Consider the following 14,974-nt stretch of genomic DNA (forward strand, 5'->3'; position numbering starts at 1 on the left):
ATTGACTGAAACAACTTGTCTGCCTCTCTACCCCTTGGAGGATTAAAAAAAAGCATCCTCACTGCTAGCAAGAAAGGGCACGTGACCCACATTTTTTTTAAATTGATGTTATATCTAGTCAGTCAATCAGCCTGTGCAGGAAACTAATGAATGTATCAGTCAAATTCATCCCACAGAGACACCCACAGGTTTCTTCCCAAACTGTCCTGAGGAAAAGGCAATGTAAAGAAATGTAACATAGTCAAAATTAACCGGCAAACGATAGCAAGGAAGACTCATCAGTTATTTCATTTAAAAGATCTTGATTTTCCCATCTGTATGATGGCAATCTATTTTATTACATATTCAGCAAATTTATAGCAACAAGACGCTCCCTTGATAAATTAACCACTTTCCAAGCATTTTATCATATAAATAAAATATCATCTCTAGAGGGGAAGTCTTCTCAATCAGTGGATTTAACCCATCATCCAGGGAGCTTGTCTGAAAGAGATGGAACAGATTTTTTTCTGAGTGAGGACAGCAAATGCTGATAGCCTTTTGCACCCCACACTAAAATACAGGCATACAGGGATGAACTGAGAGGTACCTAGGTGCCTAAAGCACACATGTTACATGTCTGACCCGTGTGCTGGTATCTCCAAGTAGGAATATATATGAGTTGGTGTACCTCCAGTTTAAAGTTTATTCTAGACAGTTTAGGGATAGTGCAATGCTCTGCGTGACATAGAACAGCCAGATTTAGCGCAAGAACCTGTGATGATGCCATCTGTAGGGAACTCTTACTAAATCCTGAGCCACGCTATTTTCTGTTCTTCAAGCAGTACAGTGCTACAACTTTTCAAGCCACGCTCCCTTGTGTGAATCACATTAAACATGGGCTCTGGTTTTAAATGTAAACCAAACATTGGGCTATTACCACCATGCTTTTTACAGACAGTTTCACCATATGCTACAAGCTGCATTGCAATAGCTTCCATTTTCCACATAAGTCTGTACTGGTGCTTTTCGCAGTAACAACCACAGCTAAAAACATAGTATACTATAAGGTGGTACATTTATAAGGCCTATGGTGATGCCAGTGGCACATGAGAGAGGAATTTATTACCTAATCACATAAAAAAACATCAGGACACAATATAAGGCAAGTTTTTCTCTGTTCCAGGAATACAACTGTTTTAGTACTTAGAATAGATTCATTCTTACGAGTCGCTTGATATTTTTCAAATGATAGTTCTAATTCACTTTTTGTTATATATCCTTACAGAGTCTATACATATATCATCTTATAAATTGTATGTTGCCTGCCCGACTATCATAAACTTTGAAGCACTTGGGATTTCCTCCAAACGGTGTATCATGTAAATAATAACAAGTTAATTTAGACCCGGCAGGCGGCCTACTGGCCAACAAGGTCGGTGGAATCCATACACTCCGCACCTTTTGGGAGGACCTTCCTCTAAATTCAGACCTTAAAGCTTACACGGGGATCGCAGGGCATTCAGTGGCGTTACCAAAGCAGCAGCGCGATTGAAGGCTTTGAATCTGGCCAAGAGGTGCAATATTTCAAATGCCAGATCAACAAAGGTTTATGTTTTTAAATTAAAAAAACACCTCCCAAAGCAGATGTTTGCTTCTTAAAACTCAAAAACCCAATGGCCTTGATCCTCCAGTAGATTTTTCTCTGAGTGCTGGGGGTCATGGTTTATTTCCCAACCCGGGACCATTATGCCTCCCATGACGGTCCCGGACAGGGAAATCTAATGATGCTCACCGTTCCCTAAGCAGCGCGCTTTGACTGTCATCTCTGCAGGCGAAATGGGGGAGTAACTGTCACTCTGACCTCGTAAGCTAGTGGTGGTCAGGCCCTCAGCTTGGAGGTGTATACCGGAGGAGCCAGCTGAGCTACCACCACAGTAACCCAAGTGCTTCCCTCACCACTTAATGAGGTGGAGGAACCAAGAGATTGGTGGATGGAAGCCCTGCTGGTTTATGGTGGTGCTTCCACTTGTTACCTCGAAACCGGTCCAAGGATGTTTGGTTCCAGGCCAGGGAAGACCTGGCTTGGCAGTTCGGGCTGGACTGTTCCCATGAGGAACAGGGTCAAGACTGATTCGCATATGGGTGGGTCGGAACTTGAGTGGTGTGGTGAGCTAAAGAATGATGATGGATTCAACCCAGATCTGTGACTGACCAGGGGGTGAGTGCCTGAAAAGTTTCAGCGCTCCGTCCATCATCTCCTTGTGTTTGCTTCCACTTTGCCAACCTTTAAATGATGCCTTGAGTCTTTGCTCAATAGACTTGAATTGGAGAAGAAGAAAAAATTAACTAAAATGAGTTGAAAAAACAAAACTTTAATGATGACTTTTTACAGATATGCTAAGTAGGGAAAGTATGACATGCATGTTAATCTGTACATTGGCATAGAGGCATGTCAAAAACATACCACAGAATCTCATTGCCATGGTGCTTTCTCTTGAAGAAGAGGCTAATGGCATAATCAAATCAATATAGCGACTGGCTTTATGAAAAGTAGACACGGAGTCTGTGTACTTTGCAATAGGTTTGATATAGTCTAATCTTAAAGTATCCGCTCCTCACATCTCTTACAGAAGGCTGCTGCAAAATGTCATGCAAAACCCTCAGAAGAAGGCCATTCCTTAGATTTTCAAAATGTAATAATGCTTTCTGTAAAAAATCTAAATACAAGCTAACAAAGTCACTGTGTTCACCCACAGCTTGCAGGATTTCCCCTTAGGACATGCTACAAGCCAAGGAAGGCACTATGGTGTTTGAAATTGAGAGGGAATCAAACAAAACAGTGTCCCCTAGTTTGTTTTTTATGAAAAACATTGCATTGCACTGAAAGATACCTGTTTCTCTTTTCCATGGTGTTTTATCTACATAAATGAGGAACTATCACTCGATAAAAAGATGTAATTCATATTATTTTTATCGACCAACTAGGATTTTAATTATTGATTTGAATTCCTGAACAGTTTTTGAAATGCTGTTTGCTAAAAGCAAGTGTGTGCTTGGTAAGAATGGTCTTAAACTGAATTGTGCATTAAAATAAAACGTGGGTATTTTTAATGGGTGAAAGTTATAGTGACAACGTAGGACCTTGAATTGTTGTGGAGCCTATTCTGCATATAAGGGACAAAAAAGACAAATACACGCACAACATACAAGTATTCAAAACGGTAAAGTTAATGACTAATTTGCCTGGAAATTAATTTACGTGGAGTTGAATTTGCATTGAGTGTAAAGTTGTATGTATCTAGTACAATCAAAACTGAATCTGTTTACAGACGAACATATTCTCCATTCGTTGACTTCAACCATCTGTGATAAGCAATCTAGTCAAATAATGCGTAAATCTAGATAAACTTTATATATATGTAATGGATACAATAATAGCCTACTTAGTAATTATATATCGAAATCCATATGCAAGCAGCATCGAGCCACCATTAAAGCATTCCACTGCACCCGAGTGAGTAACTGAATACACACAGACACATACAGAAATATGTACCTAAACATTATGTCCACGCAGCCACACACACATATGACCATACAAGCACAGAAAAATAGGCAACTCACAAATTCTTACACGCAAACAGGCTGGCACAGATGCATGACTAGACACTGCCAGGAATCCAGGCAAACTACAAAACATTACACACAGACATGCAGGCACACATGAATGCATGACCATACACTCACAGGAATGCAGGCAAACCACAACATGTTGCACACTAACACGCTGGCACAAATGCACGCAGGACCACACACTCACAGGGATACAGGAAAACCACAAAACACTACACACAAACACGCTGGCACACATGAATGCATGACCAAACACTCACAGAAATGCAGGCAAACCACAAAACATCACACACAAACACGCTGGCACACATGCACGCAGAACCATACACTCACAGGAATACAGGCAAACCACAAAACATTACACACAAACACGCAGGCACACATGAATGCATGACCATACACTCACAGGAATGCAGGCAAACCACAAAATGTTGCACACTAACACACTGGCACAAATGCACGCAGGACCACACACTCACAGGAATGCAGGCAAACCACAACACACTACACACAAACACGCTGGCACACATGAGTGCATGACCAAACACTCACAGAAATGCAGGCAAACCACAAAACATCACACACAAACACCCTGGCACACATGCACGCAAACCATACACTCACAGGAATGCAGGCAAACCACAAAACATTACACACAAACACGCTGGCACACATGCCTACACATACAATTGTCGCTTTTTCCCCAACCATCCTCTCACTCCCCTTTCTTTGTTGTTTTGCGACCCAAATAATTGCCCGTGTCTGCCTGTGAGGCGGAATGCCGCGCGCCGGAGTCTGCAGCGCGCTCGCGCCGCTGCCAGATGGACGCAGGCGTGCAGCAGGTGGCACAGATGGCGGCCCGCCCTGTCTGACGCGGGCTGCCGCAGCCTCGAGCGCCTCTCCCTTCCAGGTATATTCCACCAGCCTAGCAGAAAGCAGTAGGCAGGCAGAAAAGCCTTTACATGCCGCAGAATTAGTTAAATAAGCGGACAACTGCTTGCTTGACTCTTACAAAAAAAAAATGCAATTTACTTGAGGCCGCAGAAAGCCTTTTTACAGACTCCCAAAGAAAGCGCAGTCGTCTTTTATCCACAAACGCTCTCACTGTAAATATAGTGCAGGAGGCACCTGGGTGTTTATACAAACGAGGGGCGAGGAGTTTCTCTCACACAGCTGTTTCTAAAACGCCAGCCTGCATGGATAAATGTACAAAGCTGTCTGTGTCTTCACCAGCCCTTGCCACCACTTCACAACTTTTTATGATTACAAATGTATAATTTCATTGATTTCATTTTCTAGAGAAAACACATCTATTGTTAACAATGTGTAATTGTGTTCATCAAAGAAAGGAATATTGTGACATCTGGGTAGAGCCTGTTTTATATTAACGGATTGTCCTCATGAATGCTTCTAACCAGAAGGAAATATTTAAGGTCTAGAAACAGAGTTTAACTTGTGATTTAAATTTGGGACACCAAATGTACTGAGGAATATCTGATCCCTATACATTGTTTACGACATGGAACGCTTTTCACACCTTAATGCACTTAGACCAAGAAATGGTGAAGCATAGAATGTAGTAAAAAATGGGCTATGCTCTCTTGTTACAACCATTTATTTATGAGTATTGTGTCCACTGAATATTCATTTTGAAACTATAATGACCACAAGTTTATTAATATCGTGATTAAAATGTCATATCCAAAAAGCAATTTACTACACTTCAAATGCTCATCACCCCTTATGGCAGTAAGTGCCTTATAACACAGTGGCCCCCATGCAAGTTGGGCAGAAAATGTGAGGTATTTGACCCACATGGTAAATCCTATTACCCTGGATTGAAGAATTTTTCGCAATTGATAAATACCTCCTACTCTGAAATGTAACTTGCAAATGAGGCATAACGGGAAATCTGTATGTTGTGTTTTGATTTTTTTATGGGCCTTTTCCCCGATAAATTGGGTTTGACCTGCCAGAATTTATCAGAGGAAAACTGCAAGGGTGTAGTAACTCTAACATACCTCGAAATTCCAAACCCTGTGCAAATGATTTTTCACACGGATCGGAAATTTGCCCTGCACTTGTAATCAAAATATATGTGGATGAAACACTCAAAACACAATATCTCTGGGGAATTATATCTCCCGTCATTGTGTGAGGATCACCATTTGTTACAACCAAGGAGTGAAGAATGTCTCTTACGGTATTAATGTTCAAGTGTAGTTCTTTCAAGCGCAATTTGGAAAATATAAATTGCCAACTTCTCAACTTCAAATAAATATCCTTCTGAAATATTTCAATCTGCATTCAATTCTTAAACTAGACCATACACACTTTCTAAATATTTAGTGCAAGTGTTTGAGAGTGGGATTACATGCAGGCTAACATTGATGCAATATGAATATGAGGTCGAGATTTTGGTAGTCTATTGGGCGATTGATTTTGCAGTCTATTTTTTCACATGCTGCCTACCATTCATGATTGCGCTAGGCTGAGAAGAGTCTCCGCTGCTTCTATAAACGGGCTCTAGTGTAGGCCCTGTTTCAATTTTGCACCCATACAGGAATCTTATGGGTGCATTTAAACTGACAGGCCACAGTTTCAGCATACACCAAATTTTCTTTTACAGGCAGTTGTTACTGGTTGACTTAACAGAAACTGAACCACACTAAGCTTGGCTGAGGTCATGAAAGGTCACTGATAGCAACTGGGGAAAAAAACATGTCAAAGACCAGCCCTTGACGTATTTTGTTTATGCAACAGTATGTTTTTCTCATTCACTCTTGGTTTTAAGGAAAATACATACTAAAATAACTCTTATCACAAATGGCCCTAGACCTGGGAGCAGTATATAACTGGGTCTATTGGGTGTATGTTTTTTCAACCCTCATTATTGTTGAGGAAGGCCGATGAGAGCTGATATATTGTCTGGGTAGATCACAATCAAGGATTGGCCGAGTAGACCACATCCCAGGATTGGCTGGGTGGAACACATCCTAAGATTGGCTGGGTGGAACACATCCCAGGTTGCTGAGTTACTTCTAGTGGAACAACAAACAGATCCGACTGAGCTGGATGTGGTGGAGAATTCAGACCTAAATGGAAAGTATTTTGAAAAAAAAATGCAAGTTTATTTTTCAAAGTACTTTGGTGATGATTTGTGAAATTAACAGGTCGTATAGTGGGATGTATTTATTATCACTGTTGCATAAAAAATATAAATAAAAAAAGTCTTACTTTATCCACTGATGAGATAAGTAGGACAACTCTCTGGCAGTCATCTCGTTTTTAAATATGGGATCCGACGAATTGCTCTAAAATTTTCTATAGCCGACCGGATTAATTGATCCTGACACTCTGAAAACTAAGAAAAAAAAGATTCATTCTGTGCTACCATGGCATGTTTTGCCACAAAAGTGGACGGTGAGAGCATTTCTAAGGAATACAAGTATAACATTTCAGGTTACTCTACAAGTGATTGCTAGGAAATAAAAAATCTTAAGCAGTTTTTAAAAAAAGAGAGACACATCAAAGAAAGGGATGCGATCATCCCCCAAGTAAATGCATTAGGCAGAATTTGGGTCAAAGTTTATACATAATCAGTTAAAAAAAAGTGACAAAAATAGGGCGTTAACAGTCAATAACATTCAGAGCCAAAAGATATCATGGGTGACTGCTGAGTTAAGGTTCTAAGAGTCCGGACAACCTCGAGCATGTGTTCAATCCCTCTGCAGCCCTCACCCGTGTTCTCAGGCCTGGCCGGTTTATTCTAAGACAGGCATGTGCTCGAGAACAAATGCAGAGGCACGCTGTACGTCCTTAAGCCGACGTCTTTGAGGCGGAACGGATCTGTTTACATAGAGAATCGAAGACTGTTTGGTAAACAAGGAGGGCCCAGCACTGGAATGAGTCGGGCCTCGGTGGCCTTTGAAGAGGGGGGCCGCTTCTGTTTTTGGTGTACACCCTGGTGCAGTGTTAATCCTGTTTTATGTAGTTGACACCTGCTGCTGACTGGCTGCCTGCTGATGGCTGGTGGTTCCTGCTGCCCTGAGCAACTGCTGAGGAGGGAGCGAGAGGGACAGAGGAGACAGTGAGAGGGGAAGAGAGAGGGAGAGAGCACGAGACTGAGAAAAAAGAAAATGACCGAGGGAGGGCTTGTGAAGAAAGTAAATAAACAACTCTTCCTGAAACAACAAAGGAAAACGTGGATGTGGCCATTTTACCCTGATATGTAAAACTATTTTTTCAATTAATCTTAAATATGTTCACTTTGTTGTAATGCTTCTCAGTGTCCGGTCTTTTTGAGGTTTGTGTGCGCTCCTGAATCAAGTTATTTATTTAGATGAAATGTGTGAACATTTGTGCTTGGCTCTTTTTTTAAATCAAATATTCATGTGTACATGGAAGAGGTGTGGCGCAGCGGCAAGGGCGGCTGACTCCGGAACCCGGGGCTCACGGTTCGATCCCGGGCACCAACAGCAGATCAGCCCAGCACCATGTGACTCTGGGCAATAGCTTGCTTAATCTTCCAGATGGCCCCCAGCGCCTTGACACCCTCGGGTAATTGTTTGCGCTTTATAAATCTTGGACATATACATTTACCTCTGTTTCCATTATTTTCATAGGAGGTGTTATCCCAAAGAAGTATAAATGTATTTTGTTTCCTTAGTGAAGTGCTCACGGGAAATTTTTGATGCACTCTAATGGAGCTAGAACACTCTCGGAGCAAGAACAGGGATGTCCAAACACAACTCTAGCTCTCCATACACGTTTAAAGAATTTTTTTGAGGAAATACACCTATTTCAAATTGCATACCCTGTTCACCGAGCACAATAGTTCCTACAGATGTGGGGATAATCGAATCATAGAGAGAACGGAAAAGTGAGAAGATCCAGAAACTGGTGAGTTCTTCATGTACTGAGCTAACTCTATGCCTTTAGGTGTTAAATGTGGTGAAATAAGGCAAGAGAACCAGTGTGATGTGTAGGACAGTTCCCAAAAACGTGTAAGGTTTTACATTGGTTAATTTTTTTTATTTTTTTAAATCATTGTTCAAACTGAGCAAACTCATGTTGCTTCTGCACGCAGGAACAAATGACTGTCAATTTATCAATTGCAAATTGGGTGTGTTTTAGTGCTTTGATGCCTTTTGGTCTAATGCGCATTAGAAATGCAATTAAAAAAAATGTATGATCTATCAGTGTTCTATTGCAGCCCCAGATCTCAGATCCTTGTCTGATTCAGCTGCGGAGACACCTGGTACTTTCCTTAAAATGGCTCAAGTGATACCTCCTGTGAAATTTTAAACCCACTAATATATGTTTAGCATCTTACCAAATTAGGATGAAGCTGGGCACAACAGTCCCTTCCTTCATACCACAGAACACCAAGACCATCTGCAAAACTGTTTCATGGAATCAAGGAGCCCCTGCAGATTGAGGTCAACTAGGAAAGCCCTTCCAATCCCTCCTAAATATAAAAATGTGTAGAGGTGGCCAAACGCTGACAGCTAACTGTAATAACTCTCTGCCTTGTCGCTCTGCCATCAAGACCTCCATCAGCTCCTCCCATCTGCTTTTGGACTTATTGGCATGCCTTACAACACACCTCTGTGTACAAAGTTTCTAAAACTCGTTGAGCTGCATTATCTTCTGAAAAAGATGGATTTGGTGCCTGGGTTTGAAACCACAATTTCGTGGCCAATGTTGCCTTCGCGGCTCACAGGAATTTGTCTGCAGTTTCCTCTTAAGATTCAATGGGTGGCTATGCAGACATTCGTTTTTTAGCAGAAAAAACACCTCATAAACTTTAAAAATATAGTATTTTATTAGGTATCACTGTCTTTCAAATGTATTAATGTTTGAATACCACGTTAAGAAATGTAAGCAAGGCCTACTCTTCCGGGAACTAGTCTGCGAAACACATTCAAGCCCTCCAGCGTTACATACAGTGCTCTATGTATGGGTACCCCAAAATATCTGCAGAACAAGCTCTGGCATAAGAAGAGCACTATGAGGGGAAGCAGCTCTATGCCTTGACTCCCCCAGGTTTGGGAAAGGCTCCACCATGATGATGTATTTAATGTCTTAAGAAAACACCCCAAATATTGGAACTCGCTCTCAGCAAGTATACACATCCTCCTTCACAATGTTCAGGGCCAGACTCAAGCATGATAAACCGGTCAGCTGGTAACTAAGTTAACTCTGACACGTGAACTCTCCATTCGACAGACAAGCCAAATAACACTCCTGGTGGTATTGATAGAAGACCTTGTATTACGTGCAATCTAACTTGTATCTAACTATATATGCAACTCCACAGAAGAAAAAGAAGCTTTCGCCAGCTTGCGAAGCGTTCGGATACCTTTGATGAGGGTCAAGACCGTCTATACAAAAATAATGAAATAAATAAACAACAAATCTTTGTGTGACCTATAATTCCCATCAATCTACTTTGTTTTTGTCTACTTTGTTTTTTTGTAATGAATTTGTGCTTATTTATTTTGGCTGTCTGGAAAATGAATTTTTAGAAACAGCAAGAGTCCTTTTCCCCTGGAATATATTAGCTTCAGTACCGAGGTCATCATTTAATTTAATATTCTATAGCAACCTGCTCTGCCTGGTGCTACCTGCAAAAAATGTAGGTGCTTGGTAGAAACTTATTGTCATGACTGAAATTGTGTGCGTTATGCTAATCTGGAGCAGCTTTTTTACAGGAGCGCATTGGAACATTCATAATCGCAAGTGAATTGATTACAAGTAAAATGCAGTGTGGAACTTGTGTTTGGCTTTGTTTGATGCTGCTAGTATGTCACACACAGAAGTGTGTATTTATTCTTGTTTATTAAGAAGTACAGCAAGATATTGCGTTCCCTGGTATGGAGCCTACATTTATTTCCCTAAAATGATGTTTTATTAGAGGCCACGTTGATTTCGTCAAGATAGACAGTTCTCAATGCAAAAATGATGCTGTTTCAAGAAGGACGGTTTCTTTATGTTTGATAAAACCAATAAAATGGCACTCGTGATTTGTCAGAGAGTATTTTTGTAACATAGTGGCAACCTGTTTTTGGTTTGAATGTTGACAAATCTCCCAAGTGGAGCTCTGAAACATGAAACAATTGAAATTGTAAGTTTAATATATCTTGGTCGGATGAAGAAATCATTCCATGGCAGCAATTACATGAGTAGAAAGAAAGAATGGGAGGAATAGATATTTTGTGAGATTAAAGATATTGGCTATCAGAAGGTGTTTGTAGCTTTCTTATGTCTTGAGGAGTTTCTGAGAAACATAGCATCAAGAGGCGCGCAGTCCATCTTTGCCTGGACTGCGCATCAATTCAGCGTTAATCTAGAAGTGTATGGGTCCCATTTGGAAGAGGTCTTTGAAAACAAGGTTTGCTTCTAGAAACAAGCTGGCAATTTCTCACATAATGAGTGTTCAATGGTCATGAGGAAAGACAGTAGAGTGCTGCACGGCTTCTGTCCCAAATTGAATGCAAGACATTAAAATGGCTTGTGTTACTGACAGGAGGTCATGAATAGAGTCCCTTATTTGTGGATGTGCGTAAGTGGAGCGGGTGACATTGTAGAAGATAATAACCACAGTTGGTTTGCGGGTCCGCTCGTGGAACTGGTGGTAAGACATGATGATGTTATGCTGATGTTGCACACTGTCTCAACAAAGGGGACTTATTCTTGCTGATTCTATGAAAGGAGGTATATGTCTCTCAAAAAAACCTTTTAATGGCATCCAGTTTACCATCTCTAAAAAAAAACTACATCACTGAACCTAAGAATCAGAAATGCTTTATTTAAGACACTGCACCATCAACGATGCAGATGGTGAAAATGTAGTTGGTGAATTTCTGCCTGCTGCATGGTGCACAGGACGGCGCGGTGGGATGCCCGATCAAAGGATGCCATTGATTCTTGCGTGTCGCCATGATCTCACGCAAGCAATCAATAGCAATCCAAAATCAATCCATCTGTGCTGGTGGTGTCATCTATCAAACTGGAAAGTCCAAATTGTTTCTAAGTGTAAAAATGAGAAAAAGAGGAGATGAAATGAGAAGATCGAATAAAGAAGAATGAACACCATCCAGTGTGTAGGCCTAATTAAATCAACGTGGCTATTTGATTTAAGACAAGCTTACTATGTTATGCAAGTATAATAGCAAATGCGCTTCTTCTATGAAATAGGGGCACCTGAACAACTAGGAGGGAATACAAGGGCGCACACACCGGTATTGTGCTGCACTGTTGCCTGATGTTTATTTCCGTTCCTGAGAAGACTCGCGGAAAACCCCCCCAATAAGCCCCCGCCCCCACGGCCTGAAGCGTCCGTGGCCTTTCCGTCTGCTAATGCACACGCGTTAGTCTTTAATGATATTCCTGATAAGCTGGTGCCAGTGGAAGTGATTATTCTTTTCTGATTTTAAGCATATCAGCGTTTTGAAAAGCTCGTTTAATCTTATCAGGTGTGTGCGCAGGCCGCTACTGAAAGCGGTTTGCGCGAGATGTCTTGCGTTCCGCCGCAGCTATCAGATAAACTCTGCAAACTAACAGCGCGCGCACGCAATCAGGCACGCTCTGGCCAGCCTGTGTGGCCTGCGCGGCTTGCCGTAGGCCGCGGATTCTCGGCCAGAGCGAGGCTCACGAGCTCGAGCTGACGCCAGCCGTCGAACGCTGCGTTCAATAGGTCAACTAATATGCAAGGGAACGGCTTTGTGGCAGGTGTTTGTTTATTTTTACTTGAGCTTTTCAAGTAAATAAAAACCTGTGCTCAAACCAATGGCCATCAAAACAATACCTCAAACACATCAAAATTAGGAAGTCTATTTGTCAATGAAAGGGAGAGGCGACCATAATTCATATTATAGAAGCGCCAATATACTAGTTTCTCGCATTGGCTTTTAGTGTTTCGGCTTTCCTTTCCCTTCTGCCCTACTCCCAAATGCAGACATTTCTCCACCCTAAAGCTTATGCAATTAAACATTCCCAAATAACTAAATAACGTTGGCGTTCCTTTCCTATTCTGAAAATATATAGATGAAAGCTCCAAGCTCAACCTTTTGTACACCAGTGCATGCCTTGTGCTGTTTTTCCTCGCAGGTGATTTAATACTGGTGAGGAAAAGTGACACTTGCAAACAAAATGTCGAAAAGGAGGAGCACGCAATACTAAAAGCACTATGAAAGGCCCAGTATTTTTTTCGCCTAAATGCCAATCACATTTTTGCCTACCAAAACACATTATATCCTCGCTAAAACACTAGAGCATTGACCACGCTAAGCAATTGAGGTTTAAGAGGAAAGATAACACTGGAGACAGAATAGTGACTGCAGCAAGGAAAGTGATAGACTAGAAAGTTATCAACATCTATATATCTTGTTCATCCTATTTAGAATGGCCTTTTTCAGGGTAGCACCTTTAAAATACAAATGGACTATGAAAGAATATTCCCACTTCTTATATTGACCAGTGAGGTAAACAGTGTAATGGCGTTTGAAAGGTCATCGCCCAGTAGTTGCAGAGAAGTGAAAAAAGGCATCAGGTGAAGAAGATGGGCCTAAAACAAGCCACAACAGGGTCTGCATCTCTTTCTCTTCCTCCTTAGCAGCTGTTTCTATGTCACTACAAAGGCTTCAAAGATGGCACACTGCATTGGCCCCCTCCTGGCTCTTTTGTAATCTGTCATTCAGAGCTGGATAGAGGTGTGCAACAATGGATTCTTTTGCTTTGGTGAAATTACCCAAAAATTCAGGAACATTTTGTGAAATGATGCGTAATTACTTAAAATGCAAATCTGTTATTTGGCACTATATCTTAGCACAAACATGTGCCCTTGTGTCAATATTTCATGTGAGAACACATATTGCACAAAAAAATAGCACAAAAAGCATTAGTGTTGCAAGCAAAAGCTGCTCGCGTTCTGGCCGTGCGCGTTTATCATGAGTGCTTGTGCAGTAAAATGTTGCAACAAACAATATGTAATTGCACAACATGGTGTAATGGTGTGATTTTGGGAATTTTGTGTAACAAGTGTAATGTTAAATTCCCGAAATTGCGCCAGTGTAATTAAAATGTTGCTGGGGCCTAATGTTGATCTGCCAGGGGCTAACTCCCCCTCCCACACCTCATAACCTGAAATCAACACGTTCAGCACCTTTAACTTGGGTAAAACACGGAGCAGTTGTTTCGCAGTGCACAAAATGTCAAACTGCTGCAGCAAGCGCTTACAGTATTTGCGGTTCTTCTGTTGTGATAGGCTGATTGATTCAAACGTTCATGGAGACTGGCGGTTGTGAGGTTCTGAAAAGGTGCTTTTGCCGAATATATTACATCTTGACAAACAAAAAAATGAAGGGGACACAACTCAAAATTCCCATGTTACTAAACACAAATGATGATGTATGACAGAATATAAAGGCCACAAATATTGTAGGTCAAAATGTCAAAGTTCAAACATAGAGGACCAAAGTATTGAGAAGGTAAGCACATATAGGTGAGCATAAATGTAACATTATTGAATCCACAGTTATGTACCTTAAAGATATATATATATATATATATATATATATATATATATATATATATATAATATATATATATATATATATATATATATATATATATATAATCTCCAGGTTAAATGTATGGGAAGTTAAGTATAGTAAACCTATGCTTACCAATATTAACTTACCTTCGCAATATATGGTCCTCGATATCTTTGCCACAATATTTTGGCCCTGCGGCCTTCTTTAATATTCTGGTGGAATACCCAAATGATATTTCCTGGAAACATAATATCTGCGGTGTGGAAAAAATGGAAGGGCGAGTGTGCAAGAAAACGAATGAAACCCGAACCAATTGTAGGTTTTTGCATCACACAGTGCAATAAAAAGATCTTTTGGGCCTGTCTGTAATTCAGCAGTGTGACATTTATGATGATGACAGCTGTCAGATGAAAGTGAATTACACAAGCTACATACCAATGTTTCAGGACGTTGGCACTGGGCCATCTCACAATTCTTAGTAGGGCACTGGAGGGGAAGGTGACAGAAACTGGTGTGAAAGTGACAAGTGTGGATTATTCGAGACTCATGCTCCACTGGACATGACAGGAGACCCAATGTGGCATGTGTAAAATGGAGACGCCCCGTTCAGGCCCTCCTTACTGGACGACTCTTCTAGTACCGCGCAGATCTGTGTCACCCACATGAACCCACCTCATGCCCCCGCTTGGAACTAAGAACAAGCCATGCTTGAGATTTGCTGGTGAACAATGTGATGAATTGAGCCTAGTGTGAGGTGCAGTGCCAATCAGCCAATTGTTGCTTCTCCATCTGTGACATTG

The 14,974-nt window shown here is 41.2% G+C and overlaps 1 protein-coding gene across 4 annotated transcripts in view; it reads right to left on the reverse strand.

The window, feature by feature from the left end:
* The window catches only part of ESRRG (estrogen related receptor gamma), a 264,204-nt gene that overhangs the window by 194,924 nt on the left and 54,306 nt on the right, over positions 1–14,974 (reverse strand). The window contains exon 2 of one of the 4 annotated variants that reach the window (XM_086927906.1): positions 6,853–6,979. The exons of the other annotated variants lie outside the window; for them this stretch is intronic. Coding sequence (XP_086784032.1) covers positions 6,853–6,896 — 44 coding nt within the window. The 5' untranslated portion in view covers positions 6,897–6,979. The remainder of the gene's footprint in view (positions 1–6,852; positions 6,980–14,974) is intronic. 4 annotated transcript variants of the gene reach the window in all.

The sequence above is a fragment of the Lissotriton vulgaris genome, chromosome 6 (genome assembly GCF_964263255.1).
Source record: "Lissotriton vulgaris chromosome 6, aLisVul1.2, whole genome shotgun sequence".
Taxonomy (NCBI): Eukaryota; Metazoa; Chordata; class Amphibia; order Caudata; family Salamandridae; genus Lissotriton; species Lissotriton vulgaris.